This window comes from Fundulus heteroclitus, unplaced genomic scaffold (assembly GCF_011125445.2).
Source record: "Fundulus heteroclitus isolate FHET01 unplaced genomic scaffold, MU-UCD_Fhet_4.1 scaffold_405, whole genome shotgun sequence".
NCBI lineage: Eukaryota > Metazoa > Chordata > Actinopteri > Cyprinodontiformes > Fundulidae > Fundulus > Fundulus heteroclitus.
The window spans coordinates 33,301-55,309 of record NW_023396819.1 but is presented as its reverse complement, the minus strand read 5'-3'; the positions used below and the strand labels follow the sequence as shown (position 1 = coordinate 55,309).

The window sequence follows — 22,009 nt, the reverse complement described above, 5'->3', positions numbered from 1 at the left end:
CTCTGTTCCCGGCGCAACACTCTGTCAGAAACCATTATTATGGTATTTTGTAGGGTGTTCAGATGTCTGGAATTGTGCGGGGCTGCTCCACACTGTCATCACGCTGCCCCACTGTTGTCCCGCTGCCCCACAAACTAAAACAAAATCTCACCTTGTGCTGTGTCAGATTCGGAAAAGTAAAAAAAAAAAAATTCCACATGTGCTTTTCCAAAATAAAGAACACAGAGCTGCAGTCATCGTCAATGAGAGCCACGTTGGCTGTCAGTCAATATGCAGCAGCGTCCCACCTCATGAGCAGCTATGCACCAGGATGCACGTAACATAAAATGACATTTTGACATTTTGATTGCATACAGATTATTAGGGAAACTCGATCAAAGAAAATAAACAGCAGCTACAACAAAGACTGGAGAAGAGTTTCTAACTGGGTGAGGCCAGAGGAAGGTGATTCTCGGAGAGCTTTTTATGAAGTTTGCAAAGTTATTTTTCAATTTTACACAGAGTGGAGCACAATGTGAAGCAACACTATAGAAACGAGTCACACAAGAAACACAGCTAAAAAAAACCCTCTATGCACCCATTTTTGCTCCAATCCCAAAATACCTAATCCAGCAGCCAAGATTAATTTAAAATATATTTAACTTCACTATATTTTTCATTGTTCTTGCTTTCCTTTAATTTTTAATGCTATTGTTTTCAAGAAAATGTTATCTCTTAATGCAATTTATACTGGCCACAGCAATGATGGCTTACTGTTCTAATTGCTTTTAATAATTTTATTATTTTATGTTGTTGACTCAACCTGCCGAAGGGATTACATATGGTAATTAGCCATAGGCTATAATCTGTCATATTTACATGTACATGTCCATTAGTATGCTTTCTCCCTTTTTAAAATAAACTCAAAGTTTAATTGCGTTTTGAAAAGTATTAATCTTTAAAAGCTAGTTAAGTTTTTTTCTGATATACGTACAACAATTGTATTAAAAGTTCAAAGTTTAACATCCCACCCATCCATAATTTTTTTATATCAGCTCACCTTTTTAGTAACCGCTGTTACTTTTAGTTTGAATATTGGATATCTGTGCTCCACAGCTTCTGTGGGGGCTGCTTCCTGTTTGAACCAATACAGAGAGGCTGATCTGGGGCTGCTGTGTGTTCGCTCCTGCGCCATCCTGCTCTCAAGTGGTGCAGTCAGACATGGTAGCGCGACTCACAGCCGGTGCAGCCGGCTGGAGGGTGGGTATGGGGAAGGCTGTTTGCTTGATGGTGTGGTCTAACTGGAGAATATGAATTATGTAGAAAGGTCATTTTTGAGCAAAGAAACAAAGCTGACCACCCCTGAGCAGATCCTTTGGTATCCACTCTTGACATCCACACGGCCTCATCAGTGCACAACAGATCATATTATGACCCCAAAATCACAGAAAATTTACATTTGTTGTCATGGCCCCTTTAAAAGAAACAATAAAACCAATTTAAAACAAAAACTAAGTCTCACTGGTGGTAAAAACCAAAGAATAATGGAAAGTTTTGAGACAAGTTTTAAAGGTAGGCAATGAAGGAGCCTCTCTTATGTGGAGGGGAAAGTTATTCCATAATTGAAGAGCAACAACAGAAAAGGCCTCAGAGAGGTATGGCGGGGCAAGATCATGCAAATACTTAATAACAAAAATAAGAATTTTAAAATGAACTCTAAAATGCACTGGGAGCCAATGGAGTGAGGCCAGAATAGGGGTAATACAGTAAGCTCTGCTTTTGGAGTACCTGCAGCAGTCTTTTGTACCAGCTGCAGACAAGATAGCAAAGACTGTTTACTCCAACATAGAGTCCTTTACAATAATCCAGGTGGGATGAAATAAAATCATGGATTATTGTTTCAAGGAGTTGTCATGATAGATCAATTGTTATCACTTAAGGCAGTTGTCAAAATTGAAATCCTTCCTAACAACTGCTCTGATCTGACCGTCTAATTTCAAATCACTGTCCAACTAAAAACCCAAATCAGTGACACTTGGTTTAAAATATGCTGTCAGGGGACTTAAATCAACAGTACTAGGGTCACATGAGTGACTTGGTCCAAACAGTATTATCTCAGTTTTCTTATTGTTAAAGTTCAAAAAGTTCAAGGCTTGTCAAGCTTTATTGTCTTCCAAACCATCCAATAGGACCTTAACCGAGAAGCTGTCACCTACTTCAGGAGCCAATAGAACTGGTAATCATCAGCATAGAAATGGAAAGGAATTCCATTTCTTCTGAGGAGGGAGCCTAAAGCAAATAAGTACAATGAAAAGACTAGTGGTCTTAAAATCGAGCCCTGTGGGACCCCACATGATAAAGGAGTGCATTACGATTCAGTGTTTGAAATGTTGACACATCGATCGGCCAGGCAGGTTCACAGTAGTGTGCTGATCTATTCCTTACCGGCACCAAGTTCAGGAACCACCGCTAGCCTGCAGTTCTGCTTACACAACAGTTCAGTCTGACTGTTCAGAGGACAAAATATCCCTCACATAGTTCAGACAGCCTTGACATGGGCCAAAACAGCTGCCGACATTTTCTCAATACTCCAGGTAACCGCCAGTTCCAAAAACCAGAAATGCTCTTGTCATTAATCCAATTTTGAACACATAATCAACATCCTCGACCGACTAAATGGACAGACATGTGATCCTCCTTCCAGGAGTCCACCGTGTGTTCAGCTGCAAATGTCCTGCCATGCACAGGAGGGCTCTCATTCGCCCAGTCTTCTCGTTGAGAAAATTTGATCAATTGCGTCCAGCTGACCAGATCCATAATTTACAATTTGGAGGATATGTAAAAAGAGGCTCCAAAAAGATTGATAGAAGCAGAAGCAGGGCTGATACAGGGGAGGGAGAGGGCAAAGGAGAGGAGAAGCAAAAGTGTCTGGCTTCACTGAGAGCAGGAAGAGAGGGAGAGAAAAAGCAGTAGCAGTAGAACAGCCCCAAATTATAATTCTTACACTGCCTCCAGGCATAATTCTTATTTTTCCCATCGCATAGGACCAAAGCCTGATAAACTTTTAGAAACAAAGGGCTAAACTTAGGGTTTTATACGTGGTGGACTGAGTAAAAGTTTGGCATTGACAGTTTGATCCTAGCAACCCCTGTAACCTGTTATCTGGCAAACAAAGGCTACAGCCTCAGTGCAGCACATGCAGAACATCCATTTTGTTACCAATTTTTTTTAGGCTGATGTTTTTTATTGTGAAAAACTAATATGGTTGGCTTAAATGTCTGCTGTTGTTTCTGCTAAACTTTTTAATCAATGCAGCACAATTTAGAAGCCACTGAACATTTGGATTTTATGTGGAATTAACAGGCATATCCTGTGAATATTTATATATAAATAAACTGAAATTAGCATTTTAAATGGTAGCCTGCTCCTTCTAAGTATTTTTAGTCTTATCCTGAATTCCATGGTCATTGTCATTCTGAAACAGGACTTTAGATAATTTACTCTTCTAAAGCTATACAACATTTAATGACATGATTAGAAGTTACAGAAAACAAAAGAAATATTTAAGGATTTATTTAAAGCCCTTTCTTTGTTTCACTTATTCTTGGAGAAAACAATGTGAATATTCAGTTGATGATAAGAGTGAAAAAGCATGAACAATCAGATTTTAAGTAATTGCCAGACTTTAGTTTCTGTAAATGTGCCATTTTTCACTTGAAAACTTTTTAACAGTTGGTTGTTTCTTTCTCTTCAACAACACCACTCCTTGTCCTCCTTTTTTATGCGTGAGCTTTAAGGGCACTCCATGCGTTATTATCCTAACCATTTTCTTCCTTTACGAGCACTTTATGACTGTGCAGTCTCCATCACCTTTGAGATAGAAGTATAGTGTGTTGGTGTTCTTATAACTGGAATCCTGAGTCTATGCAGTTACAGGTAAAGAAAATGATATTTGTCCACATAAGGCAGTTTAAGAGGGCAAATTATTGTCTCAGAAAACTGGTTTTCTGGTTTCCTATAGCAAAATCCTGTCTGTATTCTTGAGGGTCACATTTTAAGTAAGAACACTTTATTTATATAGCGCCTAAAACAGCAGAATATAAGGTTATTTTCAATAAAATCTCAATAATACATCATGAGAGCAAAACTGTCATAAAAAGACAAATAGTACATTAAACAAAAATAAAAAATACAAATGTAAAAGTTTATGGTAAAAACAAACAACTAAACCAAAATGTTGTCCTAATTGTATTAGCTGCAAACAGACAAGCAGGGGGTATCCCACAGCTGATGCGTAAGTGCTTGTTAGTAGTGATCTCCACTGGGGTTATAATGGTGCCAAGCATTCATGAGTCATCTCTAGATAGCTGACCTGAGGGTCATAGTTTATGTGTAAGGCTTTAACAGGTCAGAGATTTATTCACGTGCTTGATCATGCAAAGCCCTAAAGGTCAACACAATCGTTTTAAAGTTAATCCTGAAAATAATTGGTAAAAAGTGTAGAGACCTTAATAAATTAGTCATTTATATGTCTTCGTAGTGGTTCCAGTTAGGAGTGTCGCTGCAGAGTTGTGTCTTTTATGGAGAATATCAAGGGTCTCTTTGTTAAGAGGGGTAGAATAGCTACAGTAATCAAATTAGATTAAAAAAAAGGATTATTTGTAAATCATGTTTTGACTCTGACCTCCTTAGTTCAGATATATTTTAAGTAAAATAAACTACCTATTATCTGTAGTTTGAAGAGACTACTTAGAGACATGGAATAATCAACCATCATATCTAAATTCCTCAGACCAGATGGGACGGCTAAATGTATTTTTTCCCATGTTTTTTTTTTTTTTTTTTTTTTTTAAGAAATATGCATCTCTGAAGTCAATCATTTCCCTGCAGATACTTACTTCAGGGATAAGAGTAAGATAAAATAAGCATTTTTTTCCCCACAGAGTGAAAGTGATGAGAATAGCACTGTAAATCTGACTCTGGGCTGGTGGCTGGGGGTAGGGTAATTGGTTTTGTCTTGGGAAATGCTGATGTAGCCCATTGCTTTGTTTTTACAAACAAAGCCACGGTTTAGTGATCCACAATGACTGCCGCATTTGTGGATTCAAATCAAGACAAAGAAAAAAAACAACAAACCAAGCTCGGAGAAGGGAGAGCAGAGATAAGATAATTTGAGGTGTGGAAGAAAAGCCGGGATATGCATGAAGACTTCAGCAAGAAAGCCGGAACCATTGTTTCTTAGTTGTTGCCTGGTTCTGTAGTCCCTTCCTGTTTGATAACAAGTCATGTCCATCAGAATTAGGAGTGGGAAAAGAGGAGAGGTTGCACTCCCAACACTGAGTCTTCTCTTAAATATTAAGACTTGGAGGAATTAATTTTTCAGCACTGCTCTAATCTTTGATGTCAAGCTTTTCAGAGGTGCCAGTCCACTGAGAATCTGTTCAGAGAAATGGAGCACATGACACTGAGTGCATTAAAAACTCGGTTGCTGCAGTTAGTTAGTCACTATTAATGGGCCAGCAAATGTTTGAAATCTTAATTAGAATAGCTACACTATTTTATTTTAAATAGTGCTTTCCATCACAATGGCAGCTATTTCCACAGACACATCAACTGTATAATACACACACAGGTTTAGTATTCTTTCAGGAGAAACTTGTTGTTTTGCTGGAGAGCAACCAATTCCTTAAGATCTTTAATGCCCAAATTTACCTTGTGCCTTCCCTTTAATTTTTTACTGATTTACATAAATTTTTCTATGACTTATATTTTTACTTTGTTCTTAAACAATGGATCTGGCAACATATTAGCAACGATTCAACAAGGACAGATGTTTGAATATAAACAAAAACATTTAAAAATGATGTATTGTCTTATGGACAAAAAATCATGTGCACAAAAGTTCATTTAATAAAGTAAAAAAATAAAATATTGACACAAACACACAACAAAACCTCTGGTGTACATGAAAACAAAACAGCCATCCATTGTTGTGATCAGTAGTAATGGTCCCCCAAGAAGGTGTAGTAAAAAAAGGCACCCAACAAAAAGAGATTATCACCAAGAAGATGCATTTAAAAGCTCTTTACTGTTATATGGGCCTTCCTCAAGATTCATTCTTGACTAGAAATGACAAGCAAATGCTATAATCGCAACGGAGAGCCGGGAAAAAAAGCAGTTTTGGCAAAGAAGCTTCTGATACCTCATTTAGTCAAACTTTGCATCAATTTAACTAGGACATTGTCAGATACTGTTTCTGGCCTCAAGCATTTTGAGTGAATGGACCAGGACTGGCAGTGGCAAGTCACTCTGCACTCGATGAAAAGCAGAGACAAATTACCTAGTGGACCAGATGCAGAGGGATGTGTGTAATCAGCCATGTTTCCTCAAGGAATGAGGATGAAACAGAATGACGAGAATAATGCTGTGATCCGTTGCGTGCCAAAAGAAGTGTGATTGGCTTAGTGCTGGCTGCTTATAATGTGCTGATGAAGCTCATCTTTCATGTTTTTTTTCCCTTAACAAAGCTTTGGTTATATTTGTTATTTTTGCATTCATGAATTCAAATCCAATAAAAAAGGCATAGCTGACTGATAAAAACCATAAAAGATGGAGGATTACAGGAACAAGTAAAGCTAACAAAGAATTCCCACAAAAAAAGGCTTTTCACTGATTACGACATGTCTAAGGACTCATTCTCTTCTCATTAAGTACTATGTTATGTGTACATCACAGATATAAAGCTTATAGAATAGAATTATCAGAACACACTGCTTTACAACCCAGAAAAAACAGACTTAAAGTGTTTCTTACTTTCTTTTACACCTGCCTGGAAATCACTGTAACAAGTTTATGTTATGGACTTTGGGAATTTAGTACACTGATTAAAATTGTGCATCCATCCAATGTCTATACCTGCCTTTCCATGCAGGGTTGCAGGGAAGCTGGTGCCCATCTCCAGCGGCCATGGGGCAACATACAGCAGAGACACACAAATAACTAAGCGCACACACACACACTCACACCTAAGGGGAATTTAGAGACCAATTAACCTCGCAGTCACATTTTTGGCGTGTGGGAGGAAACCGGAGTGTCCAGGAGAACATGCACAGGCAGAACATGCCCACTCCATGCAGAAATAACCCATGCCAGGATTTTAACCCAGGACCTTCTTGCTGAAAAGCAACAGTGCTACCAACTGTGCCACTGTCAAGTCCTTGATCCAGTCCAACCCTTCTTATTTTTATCAAGGTAATTTGCTATCACTCAAACACTATAGTCCCAAGTGGGTTAAAGTTGTCTTTGTCCATTTGTGCTTCTATAGTCTGACTTTTAACCACATGCTTGATTCAAAGTGAGGTACCATGGGATTCCTGTGGCTGGAAAACCTGCTCAGCATTAACTTATCAATGTCAGCAGCTTATCAGCTCTGGCATTCTTACCACACTCTGCCAGAGCATCTGGCACACGCAAGCAGTAGGATTGTCAGGCCAACCTGTTCTTACTGGTTCCATTTTCCTCCCTCGCTCTCTTTCATTGTTTCTCAGGTGCTCAGGGTTCATTTTTGCTGCCAAACACTTTTTGCTCAACTCAAGTGCCACCTCTTCATCGCCACTCTGTTCTCCAGAGAGACTCTACCCAGCCTCCCAGCCTGACCACTCTGACCAAAATTTCCTCCTTTACACTTGTCTCCAGTGTCAAGAGCTCCTTCTGTCCATTTACTTTCTAAACTAAGAATTACTTTTAATAAATGTGGAAACTTTTTTAGAGTGCCTGTATTTTTGATCATCCTTTATTCAATTTAAAATATAAGTGGTCAACATCTGAATTGGATAATTTAAATGAATTTAGCAATTACAAATAACGTACCAAGATCAAGGCATCCAACTCCTTCATCATTTTTAAAACCACAACTATCTGTTTTACATTTAAATCAGAAATGCTAAATGCAAAGCATTTAAAGCATAGTTTAGCAAAGAGTTTTAGTATTTTTTACTAATGAAAAACAAAAACCTCCCAAGCTAATACATGTAAATTAAGCTTGGCTAATTTTTTTGTAGTTTTGTTACCTCTTGATCAAACTATGAAACACAATTGGCATCCACTGTAACTATGTCAGAAAATGGGACTTTTCCTTCTTCAGATAAAACAGTAAAGTCAGCGTATAATTTACCTTTGGCAAGATTAGCATTTTTATTACATTTGTTTCAGTCAACAAGAAAAAGTATTAGTTGTCCATTTTGTCAAACACAACACCCTCCATTGCAAAATAAGCTTTAAATTGATACACTTTCTCTTTGTTTGCTCCTCGACTCTGTGATAATCATAACAGAGGAGTGCTGCATAAACAAAAATAAATTTTCTTTTTATTGTGTTGGTAAAATCTCAGCAGCATAGAGACACTTTTAGTGTAAAAGTGGGAGAGAGTATTTCATGTTGGAACCGTAACTGAAATGTGATTTTTCTGTTTATATAGAATTACATAATGTAACTTCCCTTAGTTCAAGCAGTTGTTCTTTGCACAATGTGTATTAAAAACATAAAAGAAACAAATAAAGCAAAGCATGTATTGCGTGCATAGAATAAGGCTTTGTTTAATTAAAAATTTAATTAGTTAGATTTAGACAATAAGAGTGATGTAGCGGGTGTTGGGAAAAAGGCAAATGAAAACATCTTTGCTCATGCACCAAGGCACTTTGTGAGGATGGGGAGAAAAAATGATCATGGACATGATTAAATCAAAGCAACCAATGTTTATTTGCTGTTAAAGACAGGGGAGAAAGAAGCTATTCACATCAAGCAAACCTACCTTTGCACCGATACACACATTTAACTATATGATTTTAAAAATGCTCATGGGTAATTATCAGCCACACTTGCCATTTATGCATTATAATCATACTTTATGACAATATCTTTAAAAGGAGAGAGAAAAAAACAATCCCTGCTTGTTTGATCTTTAGTAATAGAGGTCCTTGAGACTTGAGACTATGTGCAATGAATGTTTTTAATGTCTTTTTTTGTCTTACAGGGTCTAATCGTATAATGAGAACATTATATACATCTGGAGTTTTAAGACTGTTTTGTAATAATAATAAAAAAAATTCTGAAAGGATTTCTTGGTTTCTTTGTAGGTGTCTTACTCCCCTTAAATATGCAGGTGGAGGTACCATTCAGCTGTTTTGTTTTGGATTTTTCTCTCACTTCACCATCCATATGTTGTTGTGCGGGGGAGTCATGTTGTTTGTTTGAGTGTGCAGTCATGTTCCCATGTTTGAAAGTGCGTACACCATTCCATTTCAATGATGCTTACTCTCCCAAAGGCATAGTAGGATTGTCCAGATAAATCATCTTCAGCTGGGCACCCAAACCACAGAAAATATTGAGGAAAAACGCAAGTAAGGAACACAAGATGAATGAAACTGGAAGAAGAAAAAAAGAAGTTGAATGAAGATGTAATGATGAAAGTGGGATCATTATAGGAGAATGCAAACTACAAAGTATTCTGGTTTTGAATGTTGTAGCAAAGATGAAAAGCCTGTTTTGTTTTTTTCCCCTTTCTGTTACTGTGCATTCAGATCACAACATCCAAGACAACAGTAGAGCCAGGATTATGTGTGTGGGGAGAAGAGTTGCCAGCCATATTTTGGAGCCCTTGAGAGAAAGGAGGCAGTTCTTGGGATGCACTGCACATGTAATCAAGCCAAAAAAGCAACAGATGACTCCTCCTACTGCAGTTTTTTTTTCTCTACTTTTGATCTCCTTGTAATATGTTAATGCTATCTAGTAAACCATACTTGATTGACTACTGCGGCAGATGTTTATCTCAATGGCTATGTACCAAAGATGGGTGATGCGACCACGAATATGTTCACTGCATTGGTTTAAATGGGGACCATTCTTACTAGATTTTAACTAAACTTTTAGCATCCTGTGATCCATTCTGACACAAGTTCCTGCAAAGTGTTTCCCCAGTGGGTCTGGTCTTTTACAGTCATATATATAAACGCCATCAACATGTCACTTTGGAATGGTTGACTGCACATGGTAAGAAGAGAAGTTGTGCACTTACAATTGCAGTGTCACAGACATGTTTGAATATGCAACATAACAAAGTATGATTTGATTTGAAGAATGGTTAAAAGCGAGGCTCACCGGACGGTCGATTGGTACACAAGATCTTCACGTCTGCGGTAGTCCTCCATATGAGAATAATTTGTATTAAACATCGCATCATAGGTGAAGATTTTCTGCTTGATGGTACCTCCATCTGTGACCTGTGGAAAAAAAAAAAAGAAAATAATATGAACCATATGTATGTTTTATTCTTTAGCCTGGAGTTTAGCTTGTACTCTGTCTGGTTTTATTGTATGTAAGGGGTTGACACACTGATAATCATAGAGTAGGTCTCTCATTACCTCCCAGGTTTGTGTCCATAGACGTGGCTAAAATATAATGAGGGGCGGCACAGTGCAGTGTTCTGTATGTGTCAAAATCTCGAATAAGTCAGCTTTCCACAGATCTAATGGCATGTAACGAGATTCTACAGAGGTGGATGTTCAAAACATTGGTCTCCTCTTTTTCTTTTTTAAGCGTTGTATCTGATGAAAGAAGTTTTTCTTCACTTTCTAATATTCAAGAGAGAGCTAAAGTCACTTAGCATTTGAATTAATATGATTTCTCCTCTCTTCAGAAGCTACGACAACCATACATAAAACTGGGGACAGGATATTAATGGAGCCACTAACACTGCTTTGAAGATGAAAATTTTTAGTGGGCCAGGGATTCTTTATTCCATGCTGTCTCTCTGATCCAATCAAATCCCTCCAGCAGGTAAACAACGTCAAAGCATTTCAGGATTAGTCTTTCTATGCATTGCCAGATGAAGCGTCAAAGCTAAATTGCATTTATGTGAGCGAGTGACTGTTCTCTTTGAAAACGGGGTATCTATTGTGACCTCTTGTCTCTGCGTTTGGCTTATTGTGATACATGGGACGACCTTGAGAGCTGATACTGCAGGACCAAAAGTATTTGTGTTTATGAATTAATTGTGTTTATCAGTTTGCTTTTACAGTTTACAAGTCCACATTTAACTATCACAATTAAAGTTCTGGCTTCTTGCTTGTAATATTGTTTTGAAACACACACACACACACATATATATATATATATACCTATATATACCTTATCACCATAAGGATATATTTTCTCAATCTCAAATATTTAACTGTAAATATGGTCATCAAACTAAATATCATAATTCAAAAAAATCTTACTTTCTGTCTGCAAGATGCAGGATTTGATAGACTTGTATAAACATCGGATCGACCTTGGAACACTTCTCCTTTTCAGAGACAAACTAATTCTGCTTTCCCACCCATCCACCAGGATAAAAAAAAAATACTTGCCAGATAATGCAATAATTTGGTTCTTGGTTGTCTGAAGCTCTAAGGTTGGGATACATCTTTTTTTTTTTACCTGAAAAACCTCTGCAAAGTACCTTCTCTTCATCTATACCCCTTTAATGGTTTTACCTCTTAATGAAGACTGACCTATAAACCTATGTGTAATAAATCTGAAAGAATCTGCACATCACTGAATTGCTCCCAAAGAGAAATTGGTTGCAGTATAAAGCTCTGAGTAAGAGAAAGAGAACAGAGGGAAAGAGAAGAAGTGAGAGCAAAAACACGAGACCCAAACTGTGCCAAAACGGTTGTACAAGTGGGAGATGAATACTCTTTGATTGCAGAAAAGCACTGTTAGGGAAGCAAAGCTTTGCTACAACTGCATTGTTGAATCCAGGCCATGTGATGCATATAAGGAATAACCTCCCCAAACCTCCCCAATGCTTGGCCATCTGGAAATATGAAAAGGCAGCCGTGAATGGCAGAGAATTAACCACCCCTTCCTTGTCGGCTTTGTGGTACAGAGTCGATGTTGGCAAAAGGACTAGTTGTGAGGCAACAGAAAAGACCATGACAGGTAGCTGACAATGGAGGGGATATGAAGGTGCTCAAAACAGGATGCCATGCTTTTCTCGAGCTTAGAAGATGCCGGGTTCTCTCAGCAGGTAACCTGCACCCTTCCTGGCAGTCCAGGAAAACTGCTATTATAATGATGGCTCCTATCATTGGGGTCAGATTAGGACAGGGTCTCAGGGGTTAACCGAAGTCCTCTCCCCTCTGTTTGTTTGGACCAGGCCTATTTTTAGGCTGCAGCTGCATCAGCAGCCAGCGGAGGAAATGCAGCTTACACACAGATTTGATCTGAATCCTATCCCTTAGTTTTTAAACAAAAGCAAGGAAATAACACAGATTTTCACAGAATGTTCAAATTAGTTGAGAGAAGACCTAAATGTAATTATGTGATCACCAAAAATGTGTTGGTCTCTGTAGATTGCGCTGTGAAAATATGATAACAAATTTCACGTCTTTGCTTTTTTTTTTTTTTTGTCACAGTAAGTGCAGTTCTAACTGACAAGGATTACATGTTGTAAAAAAAAAAACATGCAGTTTTCAAAAGATTAATAAATGTATTTATTAGGAAGAAAAAAAAACATTCAGACCAATCTGCCCCTTTATCCAGCTTCCTCGTGCCACATGCTCATGTTCCCCTGGGCAAGGTACATTACTTAACCCCAAGTTGCCTACTGATATGTGTTTCAGTGTCACTGCATGTTAGTAAGTGCAATTGGATGAATGTGACTCCAGTGTAAAGTGCTTTGAGTAATCAGTGTGACTCGAAAACGCTATATAAATTCAGTCCATTCATGTGAATAAGTAATTGCCCCCTAAACTTAATAACTGACTGTAGCACCCTTGGCAACAACAACTGCCATCAAACGCTTATGATAACTAGCAAGGGGTCTTTTACATCACTGTGGAGCAACTTTGGCCAACTCTACCTTTTAGAAGTGGTTTAATTCATCCACACTAGAGGGCTTTTGAGCAGTAATGGATTGTTTAAGGTCATGCTACAGCATCTAACTTTGACTTGTTCCCTCTAACTCTTAAGGCCACACTCTGATGGGTGGATATTCTCTTTCAATGTTTTCTGGTAGAGTATAGAATTCATGATACCATCAATAAGGGCAAGTTTTTTAAGTCCCAAAGGAGCAAAGCAGCCCAAATATGTAATTACATCAATACCACCACCTCCAAAATAATCTGCTTCTGTTTCATCAATCCATTGAATGCATTTTCAAAATTTTGGGGAATTGTGAAGATGTTTTTGGTCAGTTATGGTGTTCACACTGGAACTCTTTAAATTATGCTATTTTGGAAAGTGTCATTTTGACGGTTGAATCATTAACACCGAGCTTAACTGAGACAGGTTACTTTAACAAATACTTCCAGGTTGGCTTGGATAGCTTTTTTCCCTTAATTTATGAAATACATTTTGGAAAATTTCATGTCCCATGTGCTAGTATTGTTTTGTCTGCTACAAACAATTCTGTGATGTTTTAAATCACCAATGTGACAAATTACCAAAAACAGCAATCAACAGAAATCTAACATAATATGAATTAAAAGTAACAGAATAATGCACTTTCTAAGATGCCCTAAAAATAACTATTCATTTTTGTTTTGTTAGCTATACTTTGAAATCACATCTGTAGACATTCACTGTACCTCAGGGTTACAGCTAAAAATGTCTAAATAAAATGTATTTCCATTTAGTTTCTCATTTAAAGATTCAGCCATGCAGCAACAACTGATGTCCAGATTTTCTCAAAAGCAGATCCAGTATGTTCTTTCATATCCTTGGTAATTTGCCTGATATTAGCTTGCAATGCTCCCTTTTTGAAAATGGACCTAAGACCTGAGGTGTATTATTTTACATTTTGACAGATTTGAGTAGTATAAAACTACCTAAAGCCAGACTTTAAGTTCCAGGAATTGATCTTATTATGTCCTTTGAAGGGTTATGATCTTATGAATAACAATGGATTTATACAGTCTTTTTCTAACTAAAACGGTGGAGAAATACAATATATTCTTTAAGGAAAAAGTCTGTTGTTTCATGATGGTCTTCTTTCACTTGTATCAAATATAAGACAGTGGAGTGACCAAATGCAACTGCATGTGTTTTTAAAAAGGGGGAAAACAGTAATGTTTATTTTTAGATGTCACCCAGATGGTAACAAAATGCAAGCAAATAATAGAAGAAGAAAAAAAAATAAAAGCAGAACATCAATACAAAGAGACAATCGGCATTTGGTGAAAGGCACAGTGCCTTTCCATATTCAGGAATCTCTATGCCTTTAAGCTACTTTCACAAAAGGCATACAATAGCACTGCACAGTAGGAAATATCTAGTGTGAGAGACAAGAGTGCTAAAGTACAGCAATAATGTCCCATGCCCCTGTGAAGAAGGAGTTGAAATTTGCTGCTATTGCTTTTATAGAGTACAAAGCAAAATATACTAGTGGCAACGAAGTGCGCCTACAGAAAGTAAAATAAACGAAACTATTTAATATGCAATGGGATAAGTCTGCACTGTGTGTTAGGTGTATTAGTCTACAACACCTACAGCTGCCAAATGTAAGTAGGAGGGATGCTGAGGTGTCGATATGGCATGTCTGCTGACTGAGAAAGTTCACAAGTGATTGCTAGATTTATGCATATGCTTTATATGGTCTATCTTCATCCATTGAGCAGATTCAGCATGTAACATTGGTGGTCCTAGCTCTTAACCTGTGAGTTTACAGCTCTGCATGTTGTGCTCCCCTACCGACTGCTGAGTGACAGAGGACATGGTTAAAGGGATTTCATGCTCCGAATGACAGGTTCCCTTCCTCTCTCTGTCCCTCACCACTCATGGTGGGGATGAACAGCAAATTCAGACTGAGTGATGCCTGATGATGCAAACGTGTACAATACCTTTGATGCTTCATCATGCAATTTTAAGTATATTTAAACATAAATTTACAATTGAGGCATATTTAGCAATCTCTTTATAGAAAAAGCGGTAACCTTAAGCTAATTCATTTAGTCTGCAATGTATACTGTACAGTCATTTTCCAACATTGACCATGTGATTTTGCTAAACTCATTTATTTTGTAGGCACTGGATACATCCAGCATACAGATTGGTACAAAATAATTATGACGAAGTTTTATCCCTAAGTGAATATTTTCAGGGATTTCCTTATCCAAGAAAAACAACCAATTTTTTATACTGTTCACAAACTATTTAAGGTGTATGTTAAATTCAAAGCTATATTTTAATTTGAAATGCTAATAGTCCTGATCATGGTAATGCATTTTTCGGTCCTGTGAAATGCCAAATTTATCTGTATGATGTAATTTGTTGGATCATTTTTTTCCCTGTTAATTTGTTGAAGATGATATGTATCTATTAGTATAAAATAATATAAGTGATATGTATGGGGAAAATAATATTGCTGTTTACAGCAAATGTAGCCTAAAATGGTGGCAACAAAGGAACATCTTTTTGCATATTTGCATGCCCTCTTATTTTATTAGCATCTGTGCTGCTTGATGAATGAAACAATCTTATTAGTTATTACAAAAATAATCCACTGATGTCTGAAAGACTGAAGATAGACACCATATGATATCGGAGTGAACACAGTCATTTTAACTTTGGCATTATTTCTACTGAATTACTACATTCTAAATACCATACCATATTTAGAATACCATAAACTACATACAATCTAATGTATCTCTCTTTTTCTTTTTAAATATGACATTCAGTTACCTGTTACAAGCAGAAAAAAAACCCAACAGCTTTTAGTTGGTTGAATGTGATATTAAAGACTTTATGGGGTGTTTTTTTTCTCTCTCTCTCTCTATCTTGCTCGTGGAAGAACATCTTCCCCCAGGAAACCCAGTAAATGCAGCCATAAAGACATTCATTTTGATAATGAGGTTTTACATGTCTGCAGTATATGTTTTGCATGACTAAAGTTTTAAATCGGACACATTTTCAGTTAGTACTTTTGTTCAAAGGAAAGCATGTCAGCAACATCATGGCTGATATTTTATGTTGTGTTATCAGCATCACTCTGCTGTCAGGCATTTTGATTCCAACATTTCAGAGTGCACACAGGTTGTGATTGGCTGCTGCCCGATCTGACAGATTACATAGGCGGATTAGAGCCGAGCTTCGTGAAAACTGTGGCACCAACAAGAATAGACCAGCGGCACTCAGCTGCACCCTGGAGGGTGCAGGTTGAGGGTCATGCACTGACAGACTGAAATTCAGACAGTTAAGTGTTATGCAAGCATGTTATCTAAAAGCATCTAAGATGCAGTCTTACAGAGACAGTTATTATAGCTGTCATTTCATGGGAGACAGGCTGTGAGCTGACCTGCAAGGTGATGAGATGGCATCAGTTTAGACTTGTGGGAGACTGCGGTTCAAAACCATATTGCTTGTGGGTGACTGGCTCAGGGGATAGAGTAGTTGTCTAGCAATCAGAAGGTTGTGGGTTCTTTTCCAGTTTTCCCTGGACAACCCCAAGTTTCCCACCAATATGTGTTTTTGTGTATGAATTTGTGTGTTTTAGTTCTATTGTGTGCAACTGAGCGAATATGTGAGTATGACTTTAAAGTGCTATATAAATTTAACCAATTTAGATTACCTATTATAAAGCTAATGTATGTAGCACATGAAAAGGACGTTTAGAAAAACTTAAAGAAAGAGGGAATGCTATTTTTGAAACTTAAAATAAATTGTACCAACCTAAAAATAAATAGCACAAAGATGTCAAAAAGAATAGCACCAGTAACAAAAAGGCTTACTAGGTTTTTCCACCAAAGCTTTTCCTTTAATTACCATGTACCATGAGCCAATTCCTAAATGGTCCTGAAAATTATCTACCACTTGAAAACCTGCTTGAAGCCACATCACAGCATCAATATAAACATTGTTTTATGCTTTTTGTTTTGTGGAGGATTCCAGCTAAGCTCTGATCTGATTTCCTACCAACAGGGCTGCAAAAATAGTTAAAGGGACAGTGCGTAAAATCAAGCATTGCTTTTATAAATGCATATTCTGGCAAAGTCTAATAACATCACATCAAAAATGAAAACATTATCACAACTTAGAATTAGTAGTTTAAGAATACATGGTGTTCGTGCACCCACTGGGAGGCGCCATGTTGTGAGACGACCATATATCATTCTATTTACTGCTTTCTGTTGAAAGGGAGAACCATCCATACTCTTTGCACAACGAGAGGGAAGAAAAAGAAAAAAACGGGAGAAAATGAGAGTCTGTATCGGCGCAGCTATTACTATCATTAGGGAGCACGGATTAAAAAAACGGATGTGGAGATTGCAGGCTTTCTGCTGGACAGGTTACGTTTATTCAGTATATATGTGAAGTTTATCTTTTGCCGTTATGTTAGAAATAGGGCAGTGTAGTTCAACAACTACTCCGTCATCCTCTTAGACACCGCGCGTTTGTTCGTCTCCCTCTCCTTGCCAGGGACTGTGTACAAAGAGGGGCGGAGGGATATCAGCCCTGTTCACCGTCTGTAATGCAGCAGCAAAACCGGGTCTCTTTATTTGAGTTTACAGGCGCTTTTTGGAGCCAAAAAAAGCGACTGTATGTTCAGAAACGATCCCCAAAAAAATGCGACTCAGAATTTACAAGCAACTTTAACAGCAGCCGAAACCATTTCGCACGATGACCGTAGCTAATAGTTATTAGCAGCAGCTAATACATGGAGGACATGTTTACATTATCACATTTAGAATACTCTGCGGCTTCTGTAGTAGTTGTTATGCGCTTGACAGCGAGGTCACTTGTAATTCATTTAGGGAATTAGGGAGATCATCCTGCAATGGGCGTGTTGCCGGTTCGATCCCCTGCTCCAACCGTCTCAGTCATTGTGTCCTTGGGCAATACACTTCACCCGAATTGCCTGCTGCTGGTGGTCAGAGGGCCCCGTGGCGCTGATGTATGGCAGCCTTGCTTTGGTCAGTCTGCCCCAGGGCAGCTGTGGCTACTAACATAGCTCACCACCATGCTTTACACTACTGACTGTGAAAATCTTACACAATGGGGCTCTAAACCAGGGGTGTCAAACATACGGCCCGCGGGCCGGATCCAATTTAGTCCGGCCCTGTGGCTAAATGCATTATCATTATTTAAAAAAAAAAATTATAATAATAATAATAAAAATATTTTTTCCAGTGTCCTGTCTGGCAATGTGGCAATAAGAATTGTTGTCTTAATGCCAAAAAGAGCTCATCAGATATGACTTTCACAGGTGGGGCTGTACTGCTTTTGCTATAGTGCTCCGCTTGATTTATGAATGTGAATAGTTTTATTATGATTCATGCGGGGAATATCTCAAATGATATGGACACTACAATGGGAAAGTAGGAGAGGAAAGGAAGAACAAGAAGAAAAAAACAAAAGGTGAAAGAAAGAGGAGATAGAAGGAAGAGAATGATAAAACAATTATTGAAAAAAAAACATGTACTTTGTTTAATTAAAAATATGCAGTTCCTATATTGTCCTATATTGTGTTTGAATTAGCAGATAAAGCTTCAGGTGTGGAAAAATTTAAATCATTTCTTAATTTTTATCTGTTTGATGTATTTTGTCATGTAGGACAGTGTTTTTAAGTTCCAAAAAATGTGAATAAATGTTTTTCAACATTGTATAATCACGATCACTTATGCATAATGCACAAGTAAATGTTTAACTGAGTAAAAGCATTGTTGAAATTGCACATACTTTTCTTAAAAACGCTGAGGTTATTCATAATATATTGTGTAAAAGTGCAATTAATTTAATATAAAAATCAACAACAAGTCCACATTTATTAGTTCTATTTAATCTTGCAATGAGTTTACTCGTGTGGCCCTCTTGAGATCAGATTAAGCTGTATGCAGCCCCTAGACCAAAATGAGTTTGACACCCCTGCTCTAAACAGTTAATTCTTAAACAAATTAATCATCTCACCTGTTGATTTTAGGAGAGAATGTTAAGGAGCTGAGTCAGAAATTGGGTTTATAGATTTGATATGGCATTAGCACAACTTCAACATGGAAACAATAAAGGATTTCTTATTTTAAACTAGTTTGGTGAGGGAAAAACACTTTGGTGGGGCAAAACAGCTAGCAACTGGAAAGTGCAATTCTAAGCTTCCTAAGCTAAGTTTTCCTGAAGTGCCATTAGTGATAATGACAGCAGGAAAATGGTGATGAGCAGAAAGTCATGTTTTTTTTTAACTAACAACCTTACGATCACCATATTTTTACATGTTGAAAAAAATTACCTCTAGCTTGTTATTTGTCCCTTCCTGTTCACAACCAAATTATATCAGAACATAATACACAATGCGCCTGAAGTAAATCTTCAAGAAAACAGCGCTTTCAATTGCCTTGTTACTGAAAAGTGCTTTATAAATAAACTTGCATTGCCTAATGTGAGTAAGCATCTAACAATCACATAGTTTACAAGCATAAGCAAAAAAGAATGAGTGCCTAACTTCTGCATTTCGTGGCATATTACACAATAAGGCACTTTCATTCAAATATCAATGAGTTCCATCAAGGACAACCAGGTACTCAGATGTAGAAGGAAGAGCAAAACACCACTTAGACTAGGTGTCCTTAATCTGTTTGAGCAGTCTTTTTTCAGACAGACGACAGGTATAAGATAAAGATAAGCAGGAGCAGAATACAGAAAAAGAAGAAACTTGTAGTAGGACAAATCTTAAGGAAAACATTTTTGTCCATCTTCATGTAAGCTACTAAAATACAAAATGTGTGAAAAAATTTAACGTATTTGTTCCTAATCAGGTCTGGTGTAGTTAGACAGTTTCTAAATAAATATGTCAAAACGAAACTCGCTCAAGAATATTTAGTAGCTGTTTCTATTTTATTGGTCTATCCAACAAATCTGGATTGTTACAAGTAATTATTAAATTAATTAGAATAAATACAGATCAGATAGTGTAAAATGTACCCAGAATCTCTTGGGAAAACCTTTTGCAGATCCTCTGTACTGTCATTACGACACACAGCACATTTTCTGGCCCTGTCCACATAATGTAATATATGGTTTATGTAAAATAAAAATCTTCTTATCTGGTCTCAACACGTGACATATATGTTACATCTTTTTTATAAGAACATATTGTCGAACATAAACAGTCCCAAAATCCCCAGTATTTTCTAAATCCAGCTGTTGGCAGTTGTATGAGAAAGTCACAAATCAGAAAATAATTTATTCCTAATGTAAATTACATTACTGGTAATCAAGGAACTGGAGGAATTGCTGGTTAAAATGAATGCACTTCTATATAATCTTAAAACAACTGCTAGCTCAAATTTCCCCAAGCACCTCTGTCCGTTGCTGCACATTTGTTGCTCATTATGTAAATTACATAATTCCAACCAATGACGATGACTGCACTTAACACTAAGAATCCACAGTGTCAAAGTCCATCTTTTAAGCTTGAAATGCAGACTGCATGGAAGCATGTAATTTGCCTGCTGAAGATGAGTTGAATACATGCATGTGTGTTGCATGCTACCCTATCTAAACTGTCTTAGTCACTTAGAATGACTCACAGCTGTGTATCACATAATAATTACTAGATTCTCATAGCTCACAAGTAGCTCTAGAGATAGTATGCAGCTGAGGACTGTGTCAAATCTTTTTAACCAGGTTCTCCCAAGCTATTTTTGAAAGTCAGTTACTTCATGGCAAATAAGAAAGAGAAAACATGGCTATGTATTATTGTAACAGTGACCTAAAGTAAATGAAAGAACAATAATATTTGTGAGCATCATAGTGTTAAATTAAACAGTTAGTTGTATTATCAAAATTAAATTTGAAATGTTTTACTTCACCTATTGAACAAATATAGATGTTTACAGCCACAAAACCAATGGGCAATACTATATCAGACATTTTCTGCCAGATATCACTGACTGTGTTTCGACTCCCAGGAACACACAAGTTGAAAGAGAGGTGGTCTTAAAAGACATCTAGCCAACATGGAACATATCCAGCCCGCATACGTTTTACAGGTTCACAGCGCTCTTCCTTCTTTTATTAACTCTCATCATCCTTATTCCTGCAGCAGGTTGATGGATATATAGGGGGAGAGAGAGAGAGAGAGAGATGGCATCAGAAGCATTTCAAATCGGGGTGGGGGTGGGGGTGGGGGGGCAGCTCGGGTTGGAGTTGGCTCACTTTACTGGTTTGTCAAGTTTCTCATTTTAATTGCAATTAGAGCATTTTATTTTGGAAAAGTATTGTATTATGAAAACTTCCACCAACACCTCCACACACGTCTGAAGTTCAATCATCTCTACAGCTAATTCAACAGAACCACTACCGTAGCACCAACCCCCGGTACCAGGGGAGGAATTTAACCATTATTTTTTATCTCTTAATTACTGTAAGTCCCCATAGTAAAACACAGACATATCCACAGAAATGGCTCAGTCTTGGCTAAATGCTCATATAAACCACCACTTAGAGTTTTAACACCATTAAAACTATAAGCAGTTGAATCAAAAAGCAAAACAAAATTCAGAAATGCCATGACTCCATATCTAGGTCACAGCTGATCACTTTACAACTTTTATAACCTCACATAGTGTCTCAGCTGAACCCAATGAGCTCATAGACTGCTAAAGAACCAATTTTGTCGCCACTGATAATGTTCAGTCAGGGATTTACCTCTTCTCACACCCATCTGTATTTTTGCGAGGGTTTTCGCTTAGGAGTGTAACTGAAAGGAGCACGAGGCAGACGTGTAGTTTTCGTCTATAAGAAACACACATGAGTGGGTCCCATCACGATCATTTTGCCGTACTTATGTCCCGTAAACACTTAATGTTTATTTGTCTGTGACAGGCATGCTTATCTGACATTTTTCAAATTACAGAAGAAATCATCCCATATTGCTTCAAAATGGATGCAGCGTTAACCAAATAAAAGACGATCCAATATTGTACAGGAACGGGTGACAAGCTGCAGCTAACTACACAAACATGACATTAGGGCAAAACAACTGTCATGTTGG

At 37.5% G+C, this 22,009-nt stretch overlaps 1 protein-coding gene across 1 annotated transcript in view; it reads right to left on the bottom strand.

Moving 5' to 3' along the window:
- The window catches only part of LOC118560207 (immunoglobulin superfamily member 21-like), a 55,003-nt gene extending 44,740 nt beyond the window's left edge, over positions 1-10,263 (bottom strand). The window contains exon 1 of the mRNA XM_036131034.1: positions 10,135-10,263. Coding sequence (XP_035986927.1) covers positions 10,135-10,208 — 74 coding nt within the window. The 5' untranslated portion in view covers positions 10,209-10,263. The remainder of the gene's footprint in view (positions 1-10,134) is intronic.
- Between the last annotated feature and the right edge of the window lie 11,746 nt (positions 10,264-22,009).